A 20,048-nucleotide genomic window follows, 5' to 3' on the forward strand; every position below is an offset into this window, starting at 1 on the left:
CTATTTGTAAATTTTGCTATTGCTAAAAAAACTCCTGAAGATAGCACGCTAACCAGCAGGCCGCGTCCTGTCTTGTCACTTTCTGATAGCGACTCACTGTAGCCTCCAGTCTGCCCTGCAGACATCCCATAACTCAGAGGGAGTATTATAAACTCTTGTGTTGTAAACAAATCTCTTGTGAAGCGGCAATCACTACCACCTGCTCCTGGCAAGAAACCATGTTAGGCGGAGAGAGATCTTACAAATAGCCCCTTTATTAAGAGCCAGATATTTCCCTCAGGAGTTGGTGGAGACCAAAAATGGAGCTAAAAGGCGAGTAAACATTAGATTGACATTTATTATGTGGCCAAAAACATAACTCAAAATGAATTATGATGTCGACTTGTGTTAGCTGGATTTGTATATAGGCAACTGTTTTCTAATACATGTGTCATATCAAATTAAAGGGCAATAAATCAATGTTGCATTCACAGCTTATTTGAGCTGCACATCCCCCGTTCAGTTATTTCTGTTTCTAATTAATTGAAAAAAGAAAAGGGAGCCGTCTCAGGGAGAGATGGAGGGGAGCAGAGTAAACATGAACACTGACACCATTAGTCACTTTCCCCATGAGCCCTCTCATTTTTGTTTAATTCTTAACTTATGCTGCTAGTTGCAAAAACATATTCTACACTTTAATGTGAGACTGCATCATCTGTTAATTGTGTTTTTACTGAGTCATTCACAATGATTACCATCCATCCTCTGACTCAATTAAAGATGGCTTGCAAATTATTAGATATAATTACTGCAGGCATCTTTTAGTTGCCGTTATTGTTTGAGTGTTATGTAAAGTAACTGATAATTGGTAATTATACATGCAGCGCTAATTACCAGGAATACAAGGTCACCATCACCTCCCACTCAGTTAGTATGTTAGTGTCTATTTATCACAGGGCCATCTTACTGTATTTCCAAAAACAACTGTGTTTGGAGGATTACTGCTGCAATGTTTTTTTCGTGGTACATCAAGTATTTTAATTTCCATTTTCTTTTAAATTACTTTCTTATTTTTTTGGCCTGAGGGAAGCTGTTAAAACTGCTCCAATCAATATTTATATACTAGCAATGATCAAAAGACTATATTTAATGTGAAAGGTGTTGCTCATCATGATGATGAGTGATGTTTTGTCTCCCATTGCTCTCATCTTTGATTGTATGTCAAAGTTGTGTAGTTATGCTTGCTTCCAATGGCATCAAGCTGTCAAAAAAGCTAGTTAACACTATGGCATCACTGCTGCTTTTTTAAGAATCTGTTGAAGTTCAGAAAAAACTGTAACAATAATAAAATCAAAGATAAAACTTCTAATGTCGACAACACAAGTGATATTTATCTGATTGTAGTCAGAAAGTCTGGCGTAGTCAGGCCTAGATAATCCTTTTCTACCCAGAACAGGTCCATTATTTCAATTTAGATTTTAAATGTAAATAAGATAATCCCACATTAATTGATATATAGATTTGCAGAGTAAAGACCATTAACACATGTGGAGTCTCTTTACAAGAAAATACGAGCAATGCATTTATTTTGTCATTCATATTGAACTGATTAAAAAAAGAAATTGCAACATACCATGGTTAAAAACCAGTGACATTACAATTCAGAACCAGACTTTCAAAATAATGAGAGCCATACTTGAAGAAACAAAGCAAAATCCAAAGTCTTGAATTATTATACATAGTAATGAATTCCTACATAAAACCATAAAGTTAACATGAGCTTGGAACTGGAATCACGATTATTCTCTTGGATCAGCTCCACAGAACGTAGGCCTGGATTTCATAACCATTGCATTTGTACTTGTCTTAGCAAATATATATTTCCTGGACAACAATTTACTTTATATTTCAGACTTAATCAATGCCAAGCAGAAAAAGTATTGACCCCTCCAGCGGTGACTCCCCCATTCACATCTGCAAATGTGAACACATGTGAGAACATCTCATTCTTTTAGCTAGCAGCTAATTGTCACATGTTGTCCAGATTACAATAACAGCAGACAAATTCTACATCACTTATGTTCAAAAAAAAAAAAAAAAAAAAAAAATCCTCAAATGAATAATGTACTCCGAGTGCCTGACAACCGTGCGAATGCAAAGGCAGTCAAATCAAATGGAGGCATGCCAGATAGCCTGTTGGATTTTCTGTAGAACATCTGTAACATGCATCCCTGAATGCCTCACAATGTGGAACTATACAGTGCAATACCATTTACTGGCATTTGATTTGAGTGTTCAGATTCTGAGTGTGTGAATACTTTCTGCTAACAATCAACCACAATGCACTGTGTTGATGTTGATGCAAATATCACTGTTGTGCATCTCAGCTTTTATTGTGTGATGACACAAAATGACAAAGAGCAGTGAGTGTCCGAATCTGAATTTACTGTCCACTATTGAGGGAACTATTTAGTATCTATCATAAAGGGAGTAGTGAATGAATGAACATAGGGGGTGATTTCTTACACAGCCTACCTTTTTAGATCCATTGCGGAATTTTTGGTGAATAAATCTACTCACTTAAAATTCAGACACTCAGATAAAATGTTGGGAAATGAAGGGAGTGATTTCAGACACAGCCACCATTTCTACTAGGAAGATAAGTCCAAAAAGCATTTTATCTTTTTTTTTAATGTAACATCAACACAATAGCTGTTGTATTAATATACATTATATTTCAAAAAGTGAGGAGGCAAATATGAGAGGCTAAGTCTCTCAAAGAACATGCAGAGGCTTTTAGTGTGTTGGTAATGTGCACAGTTAAGTTGGAGGCTGATTGTAAGAGCGAACAAGGCGACTTTGTTCAGTGTCTCTTAGGACTGTGTTCACTGATTCCATGTAGTTTCATTTCAAGGAAATATGTTCACAGTTTGGCCAAGATAATGCTATTGTGCGAACAGCATATTAAAAGTTTTTGAGAGTAGGTTATGAGTAATGGAAAGCTGCCGTTTATTTTATTTTATTTTATTTTTTTCCCAAGATTAAGTTAATGCCCTAGGAACAGTTAAGACAGCCATTAAAAAAACATCAAACCATTCTTTTCAAAACAGCACAGTGCCTTCCTCTTTGATGCTGCTTTTTTTTTTTTTTTTTTTTTTTAATTAGCATGTTTACAGAAAACTACAACCCCGGTTCTTTGTAATAGTTCTTCATCCTTCATGTTCAAAGTTCACCAAATTCAATGACATCATCTGACATGTATGTTTAATGAAACAGGGAGCCAGGAGAAATGATTGACATAATACTCTACTACCGTTTTTCTTATCTGCTCAATTTGACAGACAATTAAAGTTCCCTCATATTTTGCAAATACCCAAATGTTTCAAGGAATATATATAGAGAGATAGATGTAAATAGGTAAATGTGTGATAAAACCATCAAAAGACATCCTAGAAAACCTACAGCCGGCTTTGGGGAGCCAATGGGAAAACATTGCCCATTAACTAATCTGGATGTACACCTAAGCATAAATTAAATGATATTCAGTGTCTCCCATTCCTATCAGACACAGTCATGTCTGGACTTTTTCTGCTGGGTTCAGCTGTTTGTTCATCCAACTTGTGGTTCTTCCAGGAGAGTTACTCATCCAGAACCTTATGTTTTACCAGTATGAGTCGAGAAAAAAATATGATCATTCATTTCCATTTGCATGCATGGACAGGGTTGTCATGGAAAAGGGGGATTTAAGGAGGAGCCTCTGCTGAATCTAGTTGTTTTTTTTTTGTTTTTTTTTTGCATCTTCTGCATCTGTATCTCATTATTAAATGTGAGACATTTTACCCTCTTTTTCGCTGCTTCCCCACCAACACACGTAATTACACAGACACAAACATCCTCAGACATTCCTCAGAGGCAAATCCAAGGCAGAGACTGTCAATGAAACAGTGAAGATAATTTGAAAAAGCAACATTTTTTTTTAAAGAAAACAGACTCAAACAGTAAGTTAACTAATGATTTACGGATTTATGGGTAAATCATAAGAAGAAGCATTTCATGCACAAAACTGTGCATGCCCCACCACTGTACAAACCCTTGTGAATGCCTTCAAATTGTGTGCATTTTGAACATCTTTTCACAGTTTTCCTTTCTGCTCCAGCCATCTTCTTCATTTGGTCTCATAACAAATAGCCCCCAGCACTGGCTAAGCAGAGGATCTAGGCTTAATACACCGGGGAAAATCAATTAATTAGTTACAGAGAGCAACAGCTACAGATGCTTACGCAGCCACAACACTGCAGTTTCAGATTTTGTTTGATCTGCTTTCACTGCATAACAACTGGGAATACACTATATGTTTTTTTTTTCTAATTCAGGAAGTTTATTTATTTTGCCTCTACTTCTCTGATGTTTCTCTTCAGTCTGTCTGTCAGTACTGTGAGCCTTAGATTTAGGTTTTAGGGCTGGAGTTAAGTACATCCTGTTGTATTTATTCAGTCGCCAGGACTTGTTCTTAATCATTACAGTTCTTACAAAACTATTTCCATTATGTCTTTATCTTGGCTTCCAGTAACCTCCAGATGCGTGACTGAGCATCATTAGGATGCTGCGGTTGCACAGGCCCCCGATGGACATCACCCGATGGGTGGTAACATTGAAGCTACAGGTCATTTATTTTCAAAGTTTTCAATTTGCTTTTTATTTATTTTTATTTTTGTCGGCATCTTACTCATAAGGAAATTTTAGGTGGAAGTAAAAATCAAACTTTTGTGTAAACAGCTGTGGCAAGGAGTGTTTTTTGGTCTCAGTTTGTTCCTGTAGTGCATGTAGTTTAAGGGCCAGTTTTGCCTTGAATTAAACGTCAGCTGTCACTCCCAGTCTGTGCACTTCTTGCACTGCGCTCCCACAGATGCAGAAATAGAGGTCAAAACTTGTAGCATTAGGAATAACCATATGACCAACTTAACTGTGAGATCAATGCCTGATGATGCTGAAATACACTGGTCTCGCATTAATATTGTTCTTCATACTACTGACATAAAACTGGCTCTAGGTAGGCTAGAAAATCAAACAAGAGACACTGAGCCCTTTTTTCACTTGACATTGGGATTTTTACATAAATGTGAGGCAAAAGCTCACGTCACAGTAAAGAAAGAATGTTGTACAACACCCAGTAATCTGCTGTTAAAAATGTCTTACTCTGTCTTGGTCCAGGATTTTCTCGTGACCTGTGTATTTCACACCAGGACTCAGCAAGGCATTACTCAGGATATGGGAAGGCTTCAGGAGTCTGTAAATGGGGAACATTGTGTCTTATTAAAGGTTCCACGGGACACTAGTCTGAAGTGACCTCAAGCACCAATTTGCCATTGTTGAGTGCTGACGTAATAAAAAAGTGTGGATTTCATTAAGCATGACAGTTGATTTATACTTGTTAATGGAATGACTAGGCAGTTTGTGTCTCTAATTCACATCAAGGATGAATGAGGAGTCCTTTCATGAGATGATAAAGGGTTATTTTTCTCCCTGTAACTAACATTTATTATCAGCACTTCAAAGCTGGTGCTGACTAATCTAGCAATAAAATGAAAATGAGTGTAGCTAGTGAGCCAGATTTGCATATGTTTCAAATTTTCACAATTGTGTTCTTTCCTGTCTGGCAAAAACATTTTTTTATTTACTAGATACCACTTGACTATTTTGTAAGAACAAGTCATTGTACCAAGAATGAACCTGCACAATTTACAAATATCAAAAAAAAAAAAGGACCTCAATTAAGCTGCATGTGTGCTGTCTGATGCTATTATTACATATATCACTGCATTACTATTATTCATACATTTATTTTTAATTAGCAATTTAATTTTGCATTTGGCTGTTGTTGATGTTATCGTTTAATTTATAAAAATGCATCAAAATTTCCAAATATTGACAACAATCATTAGTTTTACATTGAAAAATCCAGAATCGATGGCTAGAATATGCAAATATTTTTATTTTAGTTTAACCACTGGATACAAGATGTCGCCTACATTACTGAAAATCCATTCTCAATGTAACTTATGCAGACTTCAAATTTCCATATTCAGATTTTAGGTGAGCACTTAATAATTTTAACAAAAATATTGTAATTAAACATTTCTTCAAAATCTTCAGGGATTTATTTATATGTAAAGAAACTTTAGATTTCACTCATTTCATCATATCTATCTGACTTAACATGAGTTTAAAAAAGCGTGCAAAACATTAAAAAAAAAAAAAAAAAATGTTTTCGTTCAGGCACCAGTTGGTCGCCAGCCGCGGCGTTACACAGGACCCTTCAGAACAACATGGCGGGCAGTGGCACTAAGTCGGTTTTGTTCGTTTGCCTTGGTAAGAGACGTCTTCTAACCTAAAACAAGCTTGTGTTTATAATATTCAACAAATGCCATCCAGTAGATAAGATGTATAATGTTGTTGTAATGAATTAGGGTGTTGTTAGGTTTCCCTAACAGTGCTAGCGGAAGTGTTTCAGCTAGCTAAGTCGCTCTATTAAATGAATGAGTGCGATGCTGTCAGTGAGACATAAACTTATCATACAGGCTGGTTGTTATGAAACAGCTGGTGTCAGTTCAGACGAGACGGAACAGGTACTACTCATAGTGTGTTTTATAGAAACGCTGAGTAACGCTACCTTGACTAACATAGGAGAGGCAGCATTCAGTCAGCTGACGACAGGTCAGAGTCCACCTTGTAGACCGCTCTGTTTGAACTCCTCCTGATAAGCAAAGTGGTTTCTACCCGTCGCTTATGCTGTCAGCACCGTAATGATGCAGGACGCTTCTGCTACTTAAGTGACCAAGTTGCAGTTAAAGTTGCAAATTGATATTTTGCCTATTTTTTTTTTTTTTTTTTTTTTTATGAAAAGAAGTAAAACGAATTCATGTTGCAAACAGGCATTAAAATGGACCTTCCTTTAAATGTTAATGCGCTGTTACTTTTTTTTCATGGAAAACAAACAAAAATTTAAAAAATAAAAATAAAACCAAACAAACTAAACAGCAATTATGGTGCATGCAAAAGTTTGCTCACCCCACCAGGTCGGTACTTATTAACCCCTTCCCCTTGCCAAATATCACAGCTTGCAAATATTTTCTGTACCAGCCAAGAGTCTTTCTGTTCTTGATTTAGGACTTTTCGCCAACTCTTCCAGTAGATCGCTTAAAGGTCTGAGATTATTTTAGGCTGTCTTGTAGGCGAAAATAAACACTTCATGGAAATCTGGTGACAGCTATGACATAGTAACCCAGAATTGTGAACATTGCTATTGTGGTGGTGTGGGTGGTATTAAGTTGCCTGTTATTTTTTTAAAACATCACATTTTGTTTGTGGTTTTGAACAGGAAATATTTGCAGATCTCCCATCGCTGAAGCAGTCTTCACGAAGATGGCAACGGATGCTGGTGTTGTTGATAAGGTAATGTCATCATTAAGTCATTATTATATTTTGTTGTACAGGTCATACACATGCGGCTTTTTAAATTCTTTGTTATGTTATTTAGTGTAACTGACAAATTAGCAACATGAATAATATACATTATTTAGCACATAAAACAGAAACATTTTGATAACCAAACCAGTTCTGCTTGTTTTACTATATTTGTTAAGCATTACATTTACAGCTGTTTTGTAATATACTACTGCTAACTATTTTCAAAGCATGCTTCTGTTAAATAAATACTACCTCATATTAATAGAAATAGGAGATTTTTATTCAACACCTGGTTTTTGAGCATATGTCAATATTCATACATGAAGTAGTGGTGGTGCTGGGGTTGAAGTGGTAAATACAGTTCTTTGATATATATATATATATATATATATATATATATATGTCTAATAGATAATCAGACCTAATAATACATAAGTCACCTGGTGGCAGTGTATTGATTGTGAATAAGTGCAGGATGTGTTTCATCCAGAACATTAACATACTGAACTGACACTGTAAACTCCACCTGTTGAGTCTAACTTCTAATTCTGTCCTCAAGAGTAAATCCATCGTCCTGCAAATACTCCACCACCTACAACTTCTCTTAATGTGAGCGTATGAGTCATTTTTGCTGTGTTATTGTTCCCCGTGCTCTGCTCTACCTAGTGGAGGATAGACAGTGCTGCCACCTCCACCTATGAGATAGGAAACCCTCCAGACCACCGCGGCCAAGCATGCATGAAGAGGCATAGCGTGCCCATGAGGCATGTGGCCAGGCAGGTACGACCACCCATCCCTACACCTGTCTCTGTAGTAGTTAGCGCCCCCTTTTTTGCTTTCTGTTGTTGCAGTGGGTCATAGACAGTGGTGCCACATCTGACTGGAATATAGGCAGCTCACCGGATGCCCGTGGTCTGGCTTGCCTCAGGACACATGGCATTGAGACGAGCCACAGGGCCCGACAGGTACAACCATATGTCCCGTGGCTCCTCTCACCTGATTGATGTTTGTGTGTATGACTGATGTTGGTAAGATCATGCCTTCAAGATATTCAGCGGCTGTTGCCCTGACTCTTAGGACAGCGACGCTGTACCTTTGGTTAAGGACAGATTTGGTAAAATTGTTGCTTTACTCAGTTTAGCAAGTTCAACTTGATTCAGCTGAACTGCAGCTAATGTCGGAACAAAGAGGTCACCTCAAATCCAAACACAGGTGGTTCAGACAAACACTAAATACCAGTAGTCAGTGTAATCATACTGTATGTTCAGTTTTTTGTTTTTTTGTTTTTTCCTCAACAAAGAATGAAAATTTTAAAAAATGGTAATTTGTAATATTTATTGCATTAATATTCAATTTTTAAAGAATATTTTCTTTGAAGACAGCAACAGACAACATAACAACACAACACTAATAGATGGTGTAATAAATAGATTGATAATCTTATAGGAAATTAGTTTATTTTACATTTCAGATTTTCCAATTTGCCGTCTGGGTTTCATTATCTATGAAGAAAATTAAGAAATATTCCATTTCATGTGAAATCACTGATGGACTACTGTCACAAACATCACTTAATGTTATTTTATTCTAAAATTACAACAGTGTAAATATAAATTCTAATGTTAAATAAGAATAACAGCAGAATTTCATTGTAGAACAATTTGCCCCTGTAGTATAATCCTACTACGAGCTTTCTGTTGCTTTGCGCTTGATTTTCATTCAAATAGCCATGTTTATGAGTAGTAAAATCTACTTGTCTCCATAAATCTGCAGTGGTATCTGGGCTCGTTTACTGAGATATCCTCTTGCATGAACTGAACGTGTAGTGAGTGGTGTTGCGTGTTTATTATTTAGTTGCCTTGAATTTTCTTTTGTCTGGCTTTAATAACGCGTTCACAAGGATGTGACACATTTTCTAATCTGTTTCACATTTACATCGGAGTTGCCTTTGAACCCTCAGATGTGGTGAAAGATATTAATATATCTTTCTAATAAAATTATTTGAGCTGTGGAAATAAAGTTCTGTGTGTTCAGCAAGTTTTTCCCAAACCTCAGATACAGTGACCTCTTGTGACAGTTAGGTGAACTCTGCAGGACACAGCAGCTGGGTTCAGCTTCTGAAGACACAACAACAGGGTTTAAGAGATCACATGACCTGTTCCAGCCAAGACAGGTTTCAACTTTCTCACGATATAAACTGAAACTTTTTTCACCTTTAAGTTTTAACTTAAGCACAAAGTTAAATCACCAAATTCAAGGAAGTCTGATTAATGAGCCTTTTTAGCAGTTACAAATGTGCTCGTGTTTCTCTGTTTCTTTGTACTTTCTTTCTTTTTTCTTTCTTTTTTTTAACATTGTTTCTAAACACACTTACTAACAAAATACATGGCATTTTAACCAGTTTTCCGGATTTTCTAATTTAATTGAGAATTTTCACATTTTCTAGGTTTCCTGACATGAATGTTGAGATACTCTTGTTACTTTTTTGCATATACAGAATGGTGACAAACTAAAGTGAAAACCTGACAGGCGTGGGCAGGGCAGGGGAAACAGGGTTCACTGGATTGTTGTATGAAAATGACACTGATCATTTGAGGCAGGTCTCTCCTGGAAGACATTCAGTGTTGCAGTTGGTTTTCACATTAGAAGTGGCACAAATAATTCTGTCAAGAATGAGAAAAGAAATAAAAATGAAGGAAATTCAATGTCTGCCTGCTTTCTTACCTGCGCACAGCTGGTGTCGATTTCGGAAAGTTACAGAAGCAGTTGGACACAGACTCCCTCCACCCCATCCCCACCTCCCAATCTGGCATCAGGAAGTTGTGGGGGAGGGGGTCTTCGACTGTCCAATAAGCTGTTTGAACAGAGTATACTGGCCCCTTCAGACAGTTTTCCTATACCAGCATCATCAAAACATCAAATGAGGTAATATTTCAAGTTCCTGATACTATGACAAACTACGCCAAGGAGCATTGAAGCTGTTTTGGAGGTTCACGGTGGAAAAACACCCTACTAATGGCAAGGGCACACATTATGATTGTTTGGAGGTGATGACTGATTGGACCAGTTTGAACTGAGTATGTTCCAGTTTGGTTCAGTTGCCAGAGAAAATCATAGTTGGTGGTGTTAAAGGATTTAAATTGTTTGTGTTCTGACCCAGTCCCTGACAATATTTCTCTTTATGATTATTTTAAACATCTAACCTAACATGCAAGCAGGAGAAGTAATTGTAAAAACAGTCTGTGTTGCCGCACCATCTGATCCAGAATCAGAATTTTGCCTCAGTTTTTCCTTTTCTTCATGAATTGTATCATAATGTAAATGCCAAATGTGTTTTTGGTGCAGCAGTTGTTACTTTTTTGCTTCTTTCTGACTGCCAAGACCAAAACAATCTGTGAATATTGGTGGAAACTATGATATAGTTTTTCCAGACTATCCTCCAGGTTTAAGCCAGGGTGTACTCCAGTTTAAGACACTTAATCTTTGTGTTTTCCTTTAATTTGTCACCCATCTGTATTTTGTGTGAGTTTGATTGCCAGTGAAAGTGATAAAGAAGGATCATGTCTATTGTGCTGTGCAAAATGATTGCACCTGAGCTGTTTATGAAATCCTGATGAAGCCATTCTAGCAGTCATTGTATCACCTTGCAGCATGTGTTTCAAATCCTGAAACAGGCCTGAAATTACACCAAGATGTTTGTCCATGTAGGGCCTTCAGGCTTTATGCTGTGTTGGTTTATCCTCAGTGCAACTCCTACTCCCCTGTGCCCTTAAAACACTCCTTTTTTTTATGTTTCCTTGAAAGAACTCAGGGGTTTCATCCTGTGCTTCAGATCTGCCGTCTTGATGGTTTGTCTCGCTGCAAACCCGTTGAGTCAGACCCTCATCTAATCTCCTCAAAGCAGGGATGGGGAGGCTCAACCCTTGGCTTAAACCCAGCAAAATCCACACAGTGAGCTTTGACAAGCCTTTGCTCTTTCTTCTTTTCAGCCTTTTTTTTGTTTCTATCACTGGCTTTTTCTCCCACCCTCTATTTTTTCCATTCTGTCCCCCAATTTTATACTCACTGAACTTCTCTAAACTTCTGTCCCTGCCAGTATCCAAGCACATTGACCAAGGGGGACATTATTTTTTTGGATACCATGGTTTTTAAACAAACGTGTTTATTTAATAAAGCAAACATGCTCCAAAGTGAACCGCGACAGATTATGTCGAATGTTTAATGCCCTAAAAAATTCCCACCCGGACATGAGATTCAAGAGAGTTGAAATTTTAATTTTATACTTATTGATCTTATCGTTAAGTCAACATTTCAGGAATGAACATCATTTTGGCCAAAATACCATTGCAATCACTTTAATTTCACCTGTCATCATTTCAGTTTTGAAACTTCACAGATACAAGCCGAGTTTTACGTCTTTCCAACCAGCATTATGTCAAGAGGTGAAAATACAATCTGAACTCTACAACATCTTACTCACGGTTTTGTTCTAACACTCTATTCAACGCCCTATATAGTATTTATAGGCAGTATATAAACATTCATTTTATTGTTCTAAGTGGATAGCATTAATTAATGTGTGTCTCAACAACTATAAGTCCTTATGTGGGCACCAATAAATGGAGTCTGGGATAAACAGATAATGAATGAAAATATAGTAAAAAGGGTTGTAACAAAATAAAACATGTTGATAGGATAAGCTGTAATTGTTGATAAACACTGCACATTAATAAACAAAATGTCCGTATAACCCCTTACAAATAGCCTGGCATTGGGTCTTGAATCTCTCAGATTTCTAAGTGGTGTCGTCAACGGTTGTTGACCAACCAATGAAATGTGTAACATAGCGCAGAGCGAGAGAGAAATGTAAACAAATTACAGCATAAATGCAGTTGTTCTTTTGGAAAAAATTAAACATCCAGTTTGTATAATACCGTTGTGTTAGGTAATTCAGCAGACCTCTTTGCATCAGCAGCAGCCATCTTGGTTGTTAACAGAAATCTTCAGTCATTGTATCAAACCCTGCCCCATTTTAGATAAATGGTTGTGAATAGCCCAACCAGTGTCTGAATGGATGGAAATCTGTCTGAATGGGAGAGTGGCCAGAGAGAGAATAAGCATGAGCTCACTGTATGGTCTGGTTTCCAGTTGAGCTTACAACTATATTAGGTTTGTCGTAAACCATTAATTAAATCTTAATGTTAAATGTGTCTTCTTTCAAACATTAGTTTTTTCAAAGATACCAAAGTGCCAATTTTTACAATTCATTATATGATGTTTTTTTTTTCCTGCTTTTTCCATTTGTTATTATTATTATTATTATTATTATTATTAGTAGTAGTAGTAGTAGTAGTAGTAGTAGTAGTAGTAGTAGTAGTAGTAGTAGTAGTAGTAATTTACAGAACAGGTCTCTTTGCTTGCTAAACTTGCTAAACTTGAACAAAGCTATGTGTGTCTCCCTGGTTATCCCTCATCCACAATAAAAGCCTTCTAGTCCACTGTTAGAGTATGACAGAGTGTGAGGTAGACAGGAGCCAAGAGTTCAACAGCCTCTGTGATTATCACCAGAGATTATCACTGTGTGTGAGAGAAAGGGTGTGAGTGTGTTCAAATGGAAAATACAGTGATCAGACTCTAGCAGCCACAGCCAGACACTCTGGTAATAGAGATTTAGTACAACAGTCATAACAAACATCTGTTTACTACTCTGTTGTTGCACTACTGACCATAGTTGTTTTTGTGGTTGAATATGTCCATAACTCAACATCTGGAATATTGTGGGAGTTTTATTCATGTCTTGTTTTTCGTTCCTCTCTTCTCTCATTTGTCTCTCACTGCCCTCACTGCCTCCCCAGCATTCCTATACATTGACCTTTAAAACCCTTAAAAACTATTCAGGGGGCTGCCCGTATCTTTTTTTAATTATTTTTTTTTATCATTGCTGCTTGTTCCATTAAATCATCTTGAGTACAGTGAACACTTTGCACAACACTCCTCCACATACCTACAGATGTGCAGCTTAGATCCCTTTCATAACCAGATATCCCCATGAGTCAGGATTATGTTAAAGTTGTTATCCTCAAGATTTCAGTCCTAGTTGATTTGGTGACACCGTTGGTTACCATGGTAGCAGCAAATGTGTTTTAATACTAAAAACTTTATTTTTTCCAGAAATACAACAAAGGAGCCCCTGGAGTATCTTTCACACCACAGCCAAACAAAGCTGTTTATCAAATAGTTCACATGGCAATAATTGCAACCGTGTTGTGATTTCACGCTGTGCACAGCTCGAGTAGTTTTCCACACAACATCAGTGCAGTAAAGTTGGCCGTCTTGCTGGGGAGCAACAGCTCTTCATGTTAACAGCACACTGTGGCTTTGCCCTCTTGTTTTATTATTCCCTTGCAAAATTGACAATGATACACTGACAAAGAACTGAGAAACACATTGTACTTCCTGTGACTGTTTCACAATAAGAGCCTGCTAGTTGAGTTTATTTGTAAAGAAACAAAAAATTATGTTAACATTCAGTGTTACTCACCAAAACCTTTTGTGTCCATCCTTGAGGTCTAACAAATGTGTTAAATACGTTGGCTCTGCCACTGTGTGAAACCATTAGCAGAAATGTGTATCACGTCACCTGTGTTCATGTGCTTGTGTGTTCATGGGTGTCCTTGTGCACAAGGCAAACAAAACATGGACCCACTCATAAAAAAACTGCGACATAGCGCTACTGGAGTTCAAGATGTCCACATGAAACTTTTAATATTACTCTGATACAGCACTAGGATTGTCAACAGTAAACTATCAATGAAGTAAAATGAACCATAAATCATAAAATTGACCATGAATAGAATCCACAAGGGGATTTGATTTGATGAACATCTTAAGGACAGCAATGGCCAGACTGCCTTTATTGTTGAATTGGAAGTGACTGATTTTTACTGTGTAAGATTGAATCCTCTCTGAAAGAACAGAGAGAAGCTCCGCAGGACGCACTGTTTCCACACCGAGCCAAAAGTAATATTTGTTTTGTCCTGTATTTCTTGCCCTCCTCCAGGTGACCAAGGAAGATTTCATGAGCTTTGAGTACATTCTCTGCATGGACGAGAGCAATTTGAGGTACAGTATTTCAGCCTACCGCAGCATTATTTGTTTTCTCTGTGGATGTGGACACACAATGGCTGAAAACACAGGTGTCATGTGTTAAATGTCCTGTCTTAATTAATGGTTACGTTGGTTTCAAAACAAAACAAAACAAAACACATTTGTCTTAAAATAGGGGTCAAGTCAGGTTGCCCTGCTAACAGTCTTGACAGTGATGTGTGCTACCTCTTCTCACACACATGAAAATGGTGGTAACATTGAGCTATAAGTAACATTTAGGTGAATGCCTCCCTTTAATGAGCAATATCCTTCCTTAAGCTCTTTCCAAAGGTCAAGGGGAGGGATATTTTTTGCTACTTTGAACGTTTAGGGATCATTTTGAGATCACATGCCTATGGCAGATTTGATCTGTAAGCAGCTTACTGAGTTCTTTGGATGCCTCGTCTTTGCTCTTTGGGCACTTTTTTCCCCTTTCTCTCCCACATATTTTTTTCTCCACAAATGTTAAGCTGACCAGACTGAGAAAATGAGACCTTGTCTTAGACAAAAGACTAATCTGTCCATGTTTTGTTGTCTTAAATAGAATTGTTATAGTAGTTTAAACTCCTCTATGAGTTATAGGGGTATGAGTGACTTTGCTGCTATTGTGCTATGGGGGGAAGTTTATCATATACATAGATGTCAGTGTCTTGGATTTGTTATATTCTGTCTATTAGTTGAAGTCTTTTAAACATGTGGGATAAGATTATGCTCTTTTCAAATACATTGTTGATAAAAACATTATATTAATTCCCTCCTTTTTTGGCCCAGATATCACGTGTTGTTAGAGCCTTGTGTGTTTTCCCTTTTTCCTGCTCTCGTGGAGTTATGTGCTTTCTCCTGTCTTCACAGTGACTTGAAAAAGAAAGCAAACTCGGTCAAAAACTACCAAGCAAAGATTGAGCTGCTTGGTTCATATGACCCTCAGAAGCAGCTGATCATCAAAGACCCATATTATGTAAGTATTCAAGTAAATTCTAATAAAGATGATTCCTAAGTGTTTGATTATAATGACCCTCCAAAATAATGAAAATGAAAATAAAAAAATAAATTGAATAAGTTTTGAAAAAATTCAAGCTATTTTTGATACAGGACAATATCTTTAATGTTCTGTGTTTATTTCCCAAAGTCATTTCTATACATGGACATTAAAATATGAATGTGGAGAAGTTAAACTTTGTCCTTCCTCCATTCTAAACATTCCTGTTTATTACCATGAATCACTTTAGCTTATTTTGAGTCGATCCCACAGTTATTAATCTGCTGCTCTACAAACTGACTAGTTGACCAAATGTGTAGAAATCTGAGGCTGTAAATAGTCCTTACACTTACAACTGTGAGCAACGTTTCCTGAGAACTACAGAGTGCAACTTCGTTTTAAGAAAAAAATATTTTTTTTAAATTAAACTATATATTTCTGATCTGTTTTTAAGAATTATATCTTCAGTAAGAACCTATGTGTTACTATGTGTGTGACTTGGGCGCAGACAGGGTAGGGAAGTTAGAAATATTGAGAAATTGACAAACTATTTGTTGACTGCTACGATTTGTTGACAATAAGTACAAGACAATAGAACACTTATCCTGTCATTAACCAATTTAACAATCCACACATTAACTTCAAACTGTTGCCACTTCAAGTCAATGCTTACAAGCCAAACAGTGTAAAATTTGTAGTGTGAATTATCAAACTCTCTGTACTACTACTACTCTGTAAACAGTTTTCTTTCTATGAAGCTTTGATTTAATGCCCCTAAAAACATGGTTTCAAATCTTATGTATTTCTTTTAAATATTAAATGATCACGACTAAATGAGCAACACATTACAGCTGAATTAGAAATAGAAATAGACGTAAAATACTTATACACTATTCTGCAATGATTTAAATCTTGCTAAATTATGATTGAAGCATGGAGGTATATACCTTTTTTTTTTTTTTTTTTTTTTTTTTTTTTTTTTTTAAAATCCCTGCCTACCTCAAACCAGTGTGAAAAGCCGAGAGAAAACACAAAATACAGAAAATCTCTCACATAAAATAGGAAGCTAGAAAAGGTTGTGTTCATGGAAGACCCATTGCTCATGGTTAGAAGCTGATGGAGAACTTTTCAAAGCATAAAACTAGAACTAAAAGAACTTAAAACCATTTGATGATGAATGTAAACTGTGGTTGGAAATAACCAAAGTTCGTTATTTACCTTCAGTGGCTACACACCTGTTCAAAATATGACATATCATGAGAATGATTTTACAGACAAAAAAAATGTTACACAGTGGAGTCATTTGGAGTTTATTTAAAGACCATAGTTTTGGACTAAACATGTCAGTCATCAGGTGCATGTGGTGGTTTTGGAGAAAATTCACTGTCCAAAGGGAGAGATGGGATCACATCCAGACACGTTTTATGAAATAAACAGCACTAAAACAAAACAGAGTGGACCCTGGCAGTAAAATGCAGCCTAGTAAGTTTCTTGCTGTCTTGATCCAAATAAATGCCTACATTTCAACGATCAAGCATTTGTTATACAGCCTTTCCAGCCCAGTAAACACCACAATAAATGACTTTTACATGACTATTATTTAATTACTTGGATATGACTCTACAAAGTATTTTCTGGTTTCAGATTGGTTTGCCTTTTCATGCTTCATGGCTCACTCATCCCTTTTGTTCCTTGCGTGCTGTCTCTGCAGTGAAAAGACGTGCCAAATGATTTGGACATGGGTCCTCGGCTGCTTTTTATCTTCTTGAGAGTTATGAGTGAGAAAAAGCAGGAGTGGGAAAAGTGGAGAGAGTAAATGTTGGGGGATGTTTGAAGGTTTGATTAGTGATGATCAGTTGTCAAAATACAGTAAATTTGAAAAAAATATATATGTTCCTAGGGACACTCAAATCTTTTATGTTTTCATAACTTATATAAATGAATTGTAATGTATTTCAAAAATAATAATTTCCTGTGTGGTCTTGGTGCAGAATGTGTGGCTAGAGTTCCGTTGGCCTAATAATAATGTATATGTGCCTCTCTTGTGGAACCAGGATCCTAGGATTGAAAAAGAAAAACAGTCATGAAATTATTAGTGATGTGACGGGAAGAAGAGGTTGTGGTTGACCACAGTTTATGTGACTGTAGTCAGTTGTATTAATTTGTCTCATATTTTGGCTTTAAACACCATGTTTCTTTCTGTGGTGATCAGCGAAAACGTATCTTTGTTTAGCTCTCTTTGCCAAAAGTAGGAGTGAATGCTCTTTACAGTCAATGTGGTTTGGACACTTAAAGAAAACTGGATTGTGGTCCCTCGCCAGCAACCACATGGCATGACAGCAAAGTGAGAAGAATGTCGTGAGGTGGTCACTGTTATTGTGTCAGAATAAATGGAGACACACGTTTCTTCAATCATTTGTTACAGCTGTCACTTAAATACCTCCATATCAGTTATCTCAATTGTACTGTTTAAACTGTTTTTCTGCAGTTATAGCACCACCAGGCCCGTTGCTACTCATGTTAGTGCACCACTGTGGTCCAGACTGAAATACATGGACAACTGTTGGATTGCTCATCATGAAATGTTCTACATACATTCGTTGACTCAAAAGGATCAATTTTATACACATTGGTAATCCTCTGGCTTTTCCTCTAATGTTACTTTCTAGCATGATTAAAACATTTCCTGTGAAGCGTGGAATTTAGTTCAAACATTAATATCCCGCTCAGGATGAACTGTTTTAACTGGGGGTCATTTAACTTCTCATCTTTCGTTATCATATCGATACTTTGGTTTATGGCCAAATACCTGCAAAACTCATGATATTCCCATCAGCTTCATCAGAACTGTGTGTTCCTATAAAATAAGATTGTGAACATGGTGGACAATTTCATCACCAGCTAAACATCAGCAAGTTACTGTTTTGATGCCAGAATTTAGCTCAAAGCAAGGCTCCATCTAAGTACAACCTCAGAGTCATTAGTGTGCTTGTAGACTCAGCTATTTTAGTTTTACATGGCTTACATAGTTGTTTTAAGAGCTGGAACAGTTACTCATTTAATCACTTAGTCCATTCACAGAATATTCAGCAACTACTGATGATCCACCACCATGATTCATCATTTCAGCCGTTTTACAAGCAAAAATGCTTAATAAATCACTGGTTGCAACTTTTCATCATGTGTGGGTTTGCTACATTTTGTCGTCTTAAATTATATTACACTGAATATCTTTGATTTGTGGAATGTTGGTTGGTCAAAACAAGTGATTTAAACATGTCACTTTGAGCTCTGGAAAACTGTAATGGCCGTTTTGACATTTTGACCTACATTTTATTGTCTTAATAGTGATTGTATTACTTGGGGGAAAAAAAACAATAGGAATGGAAATGTTGTTTTTAGTGACTATTCAGGGAATTTCAAGACTTAACATATGTATTGAAATTCATTCATTTTCAGTTATGTCTGCCGAATGTCTCAGTTCACTTCTGAGCCTGTAGGTTGGGACAGATAAAAATATCCATACATGTCAGTCTAATCACATAAATTAAAGTAATGAGGTTTTTTTGCGGTTAGAAATGTTCTTCCATATGAATCCATCAGGGTTTCAACAAAAACCCACTTCTGAGCCCCCAAGACCAGAGTTTCAAAAGTTATCCTGCTGTTCTTGGCAGCCTACTACTCCCTTATGAAAAGCTGTGTTACCAAATTTGAGTGTGGGCTTCAACACTCAATAAATTGAAGCCAGTTGGCATCAGGATAGGATCAGTTTCCTTCAGAACAATTTAGCAATTTGGTACTCAGATGGGGAGTCGATATAATTTACCGGTTGAGTAAGAAACTGACATTTTACTGTGTTTTTTTTCCTTTGCTTTCAAACCACATCACAGAACAGGCTCTATATGTCTGCAGCTATATTGGCTGTCATTTAGTTTCAACTCCTTGCCACCAGTTTTAAGCAAAAAGAAATCAAATGCATGTATGTAATGATTCAGCTGTTTGTGTTTTGCTGAAATTTATTTTAATTTCCTTTTTTTTTCTTTATGTTTTGTCTCTTAGGGAAGTGACGAAGACTTTGAAAAGGTGTATGAACAGTGCATACGCTGCTGCAAAGCCTTTCTGGATGCAAACTCCTAACAGCATCCGACCTGAAACAGTCCTTCCTGAGTCTGTTGGATAAACATGAATAATCCTCCAAATATGTTTTGGCCATGTCACACGTGCACTCATCATTATAAACCTGTTGTGGATGTTGCTGAAAGCACTTTTTTTAGATTTGGAAATGTTCGACCACACATTGTGTATGTGTAGAAGAATACTGTATGAGCAACTGTGTAGACTGTAAATTCAGGAGATTAATAAAATAAACACATAATGTTTATCTTTATATTTTTGAGTATGCTATTTTTTATATGAATGGAGATATCCTGAAGATGATGGTGATTGACATCTTAGGTCCACAGGTTAAAGGTTGACA

The 20,048-nt window shown here is 36.8% G+C and overlaps 1 protein-coding gene and 1 long non-coding RNA gene across 4 annotated transcripts; one reads left to right on the forward strand and one right to left on the reverse strand.

Moving 5' to 3' along the window:
• Nucleotides 1-1,817: 1,817 nt before the first annotated feature.
• On the reverse strand, nucleotides 1,818-7,345 carry LOC139622121 (uncharacterized). The gene is made up of 3 exons (XR_011691153.1): nucleotides 6,650-7,345; nucleotides 5,176-5,266; nucleotides 1,818-1,953 (listed from the first exon to the last, which is right to left on the reverse strand). It is a non-coding gene; the product is annotated as an uncharacterized lncRNA (long non-coding RNA).
• acp1 (acid phosphatase 1) lies at nucleotides 6,262-19,958 on the forward strand. Of its 3 annotated transcripts, XM_071479268.1 has the most exons (7): nucleotides 6,262-6,348; nucleotides 7,358-7,431; nucleotides 8,113-8,226; nucleotides 8,298-8,411; nucleotides 14,507-14,568; nucleotides 15,445-15,550; nucleotides 19,631-19,958. In XM_071479268.1, exons 1-7 carry the CDS (start codon nucleotides 6,306-6,308, stop codon nucleotides 19,706-19,708), a joined length of 591 nt encoding a protein of 196 aa, XP_071335369.1. In that variant the 5' UTR covers nucleotides 6,262-6,305; the 3' UTR covers nucleotides 19,709-19,958. The 3 variants fall into 3 exon arrangements, with proteins under 3 accessions (XP_071335369.1, XP_071335370.1, XP_071335371.1); XM_071479269.1 differs by lacking the exon at nucleotides 8,298-8,411; XM_071479270.1 differs by lacking the exon at nucleotides 8,113-8,226.
• The last annotated feature ends 90 nt before the right edge of the window (nucleotides 19,959-20,048 follow it).

Source organism: Trachinotus anak, unplaced genomic scaffold (assembly GCF_046630095.1).
Source record: "Trachinotus anak isolate AG129_WGS33_773 ecotype Australia unplaced genomic scaffold, CSIRO_AGI_Tana_v1 ptg000005l, whole genome shotgun sequence".
NCBI classification, from domain to species: domain Eukaryota; kingdom Metazoa; phylum Chordata; class Actinopteri; order Carangiformes; family Carangidae; genus Trachinotus; species Trachinotus anak.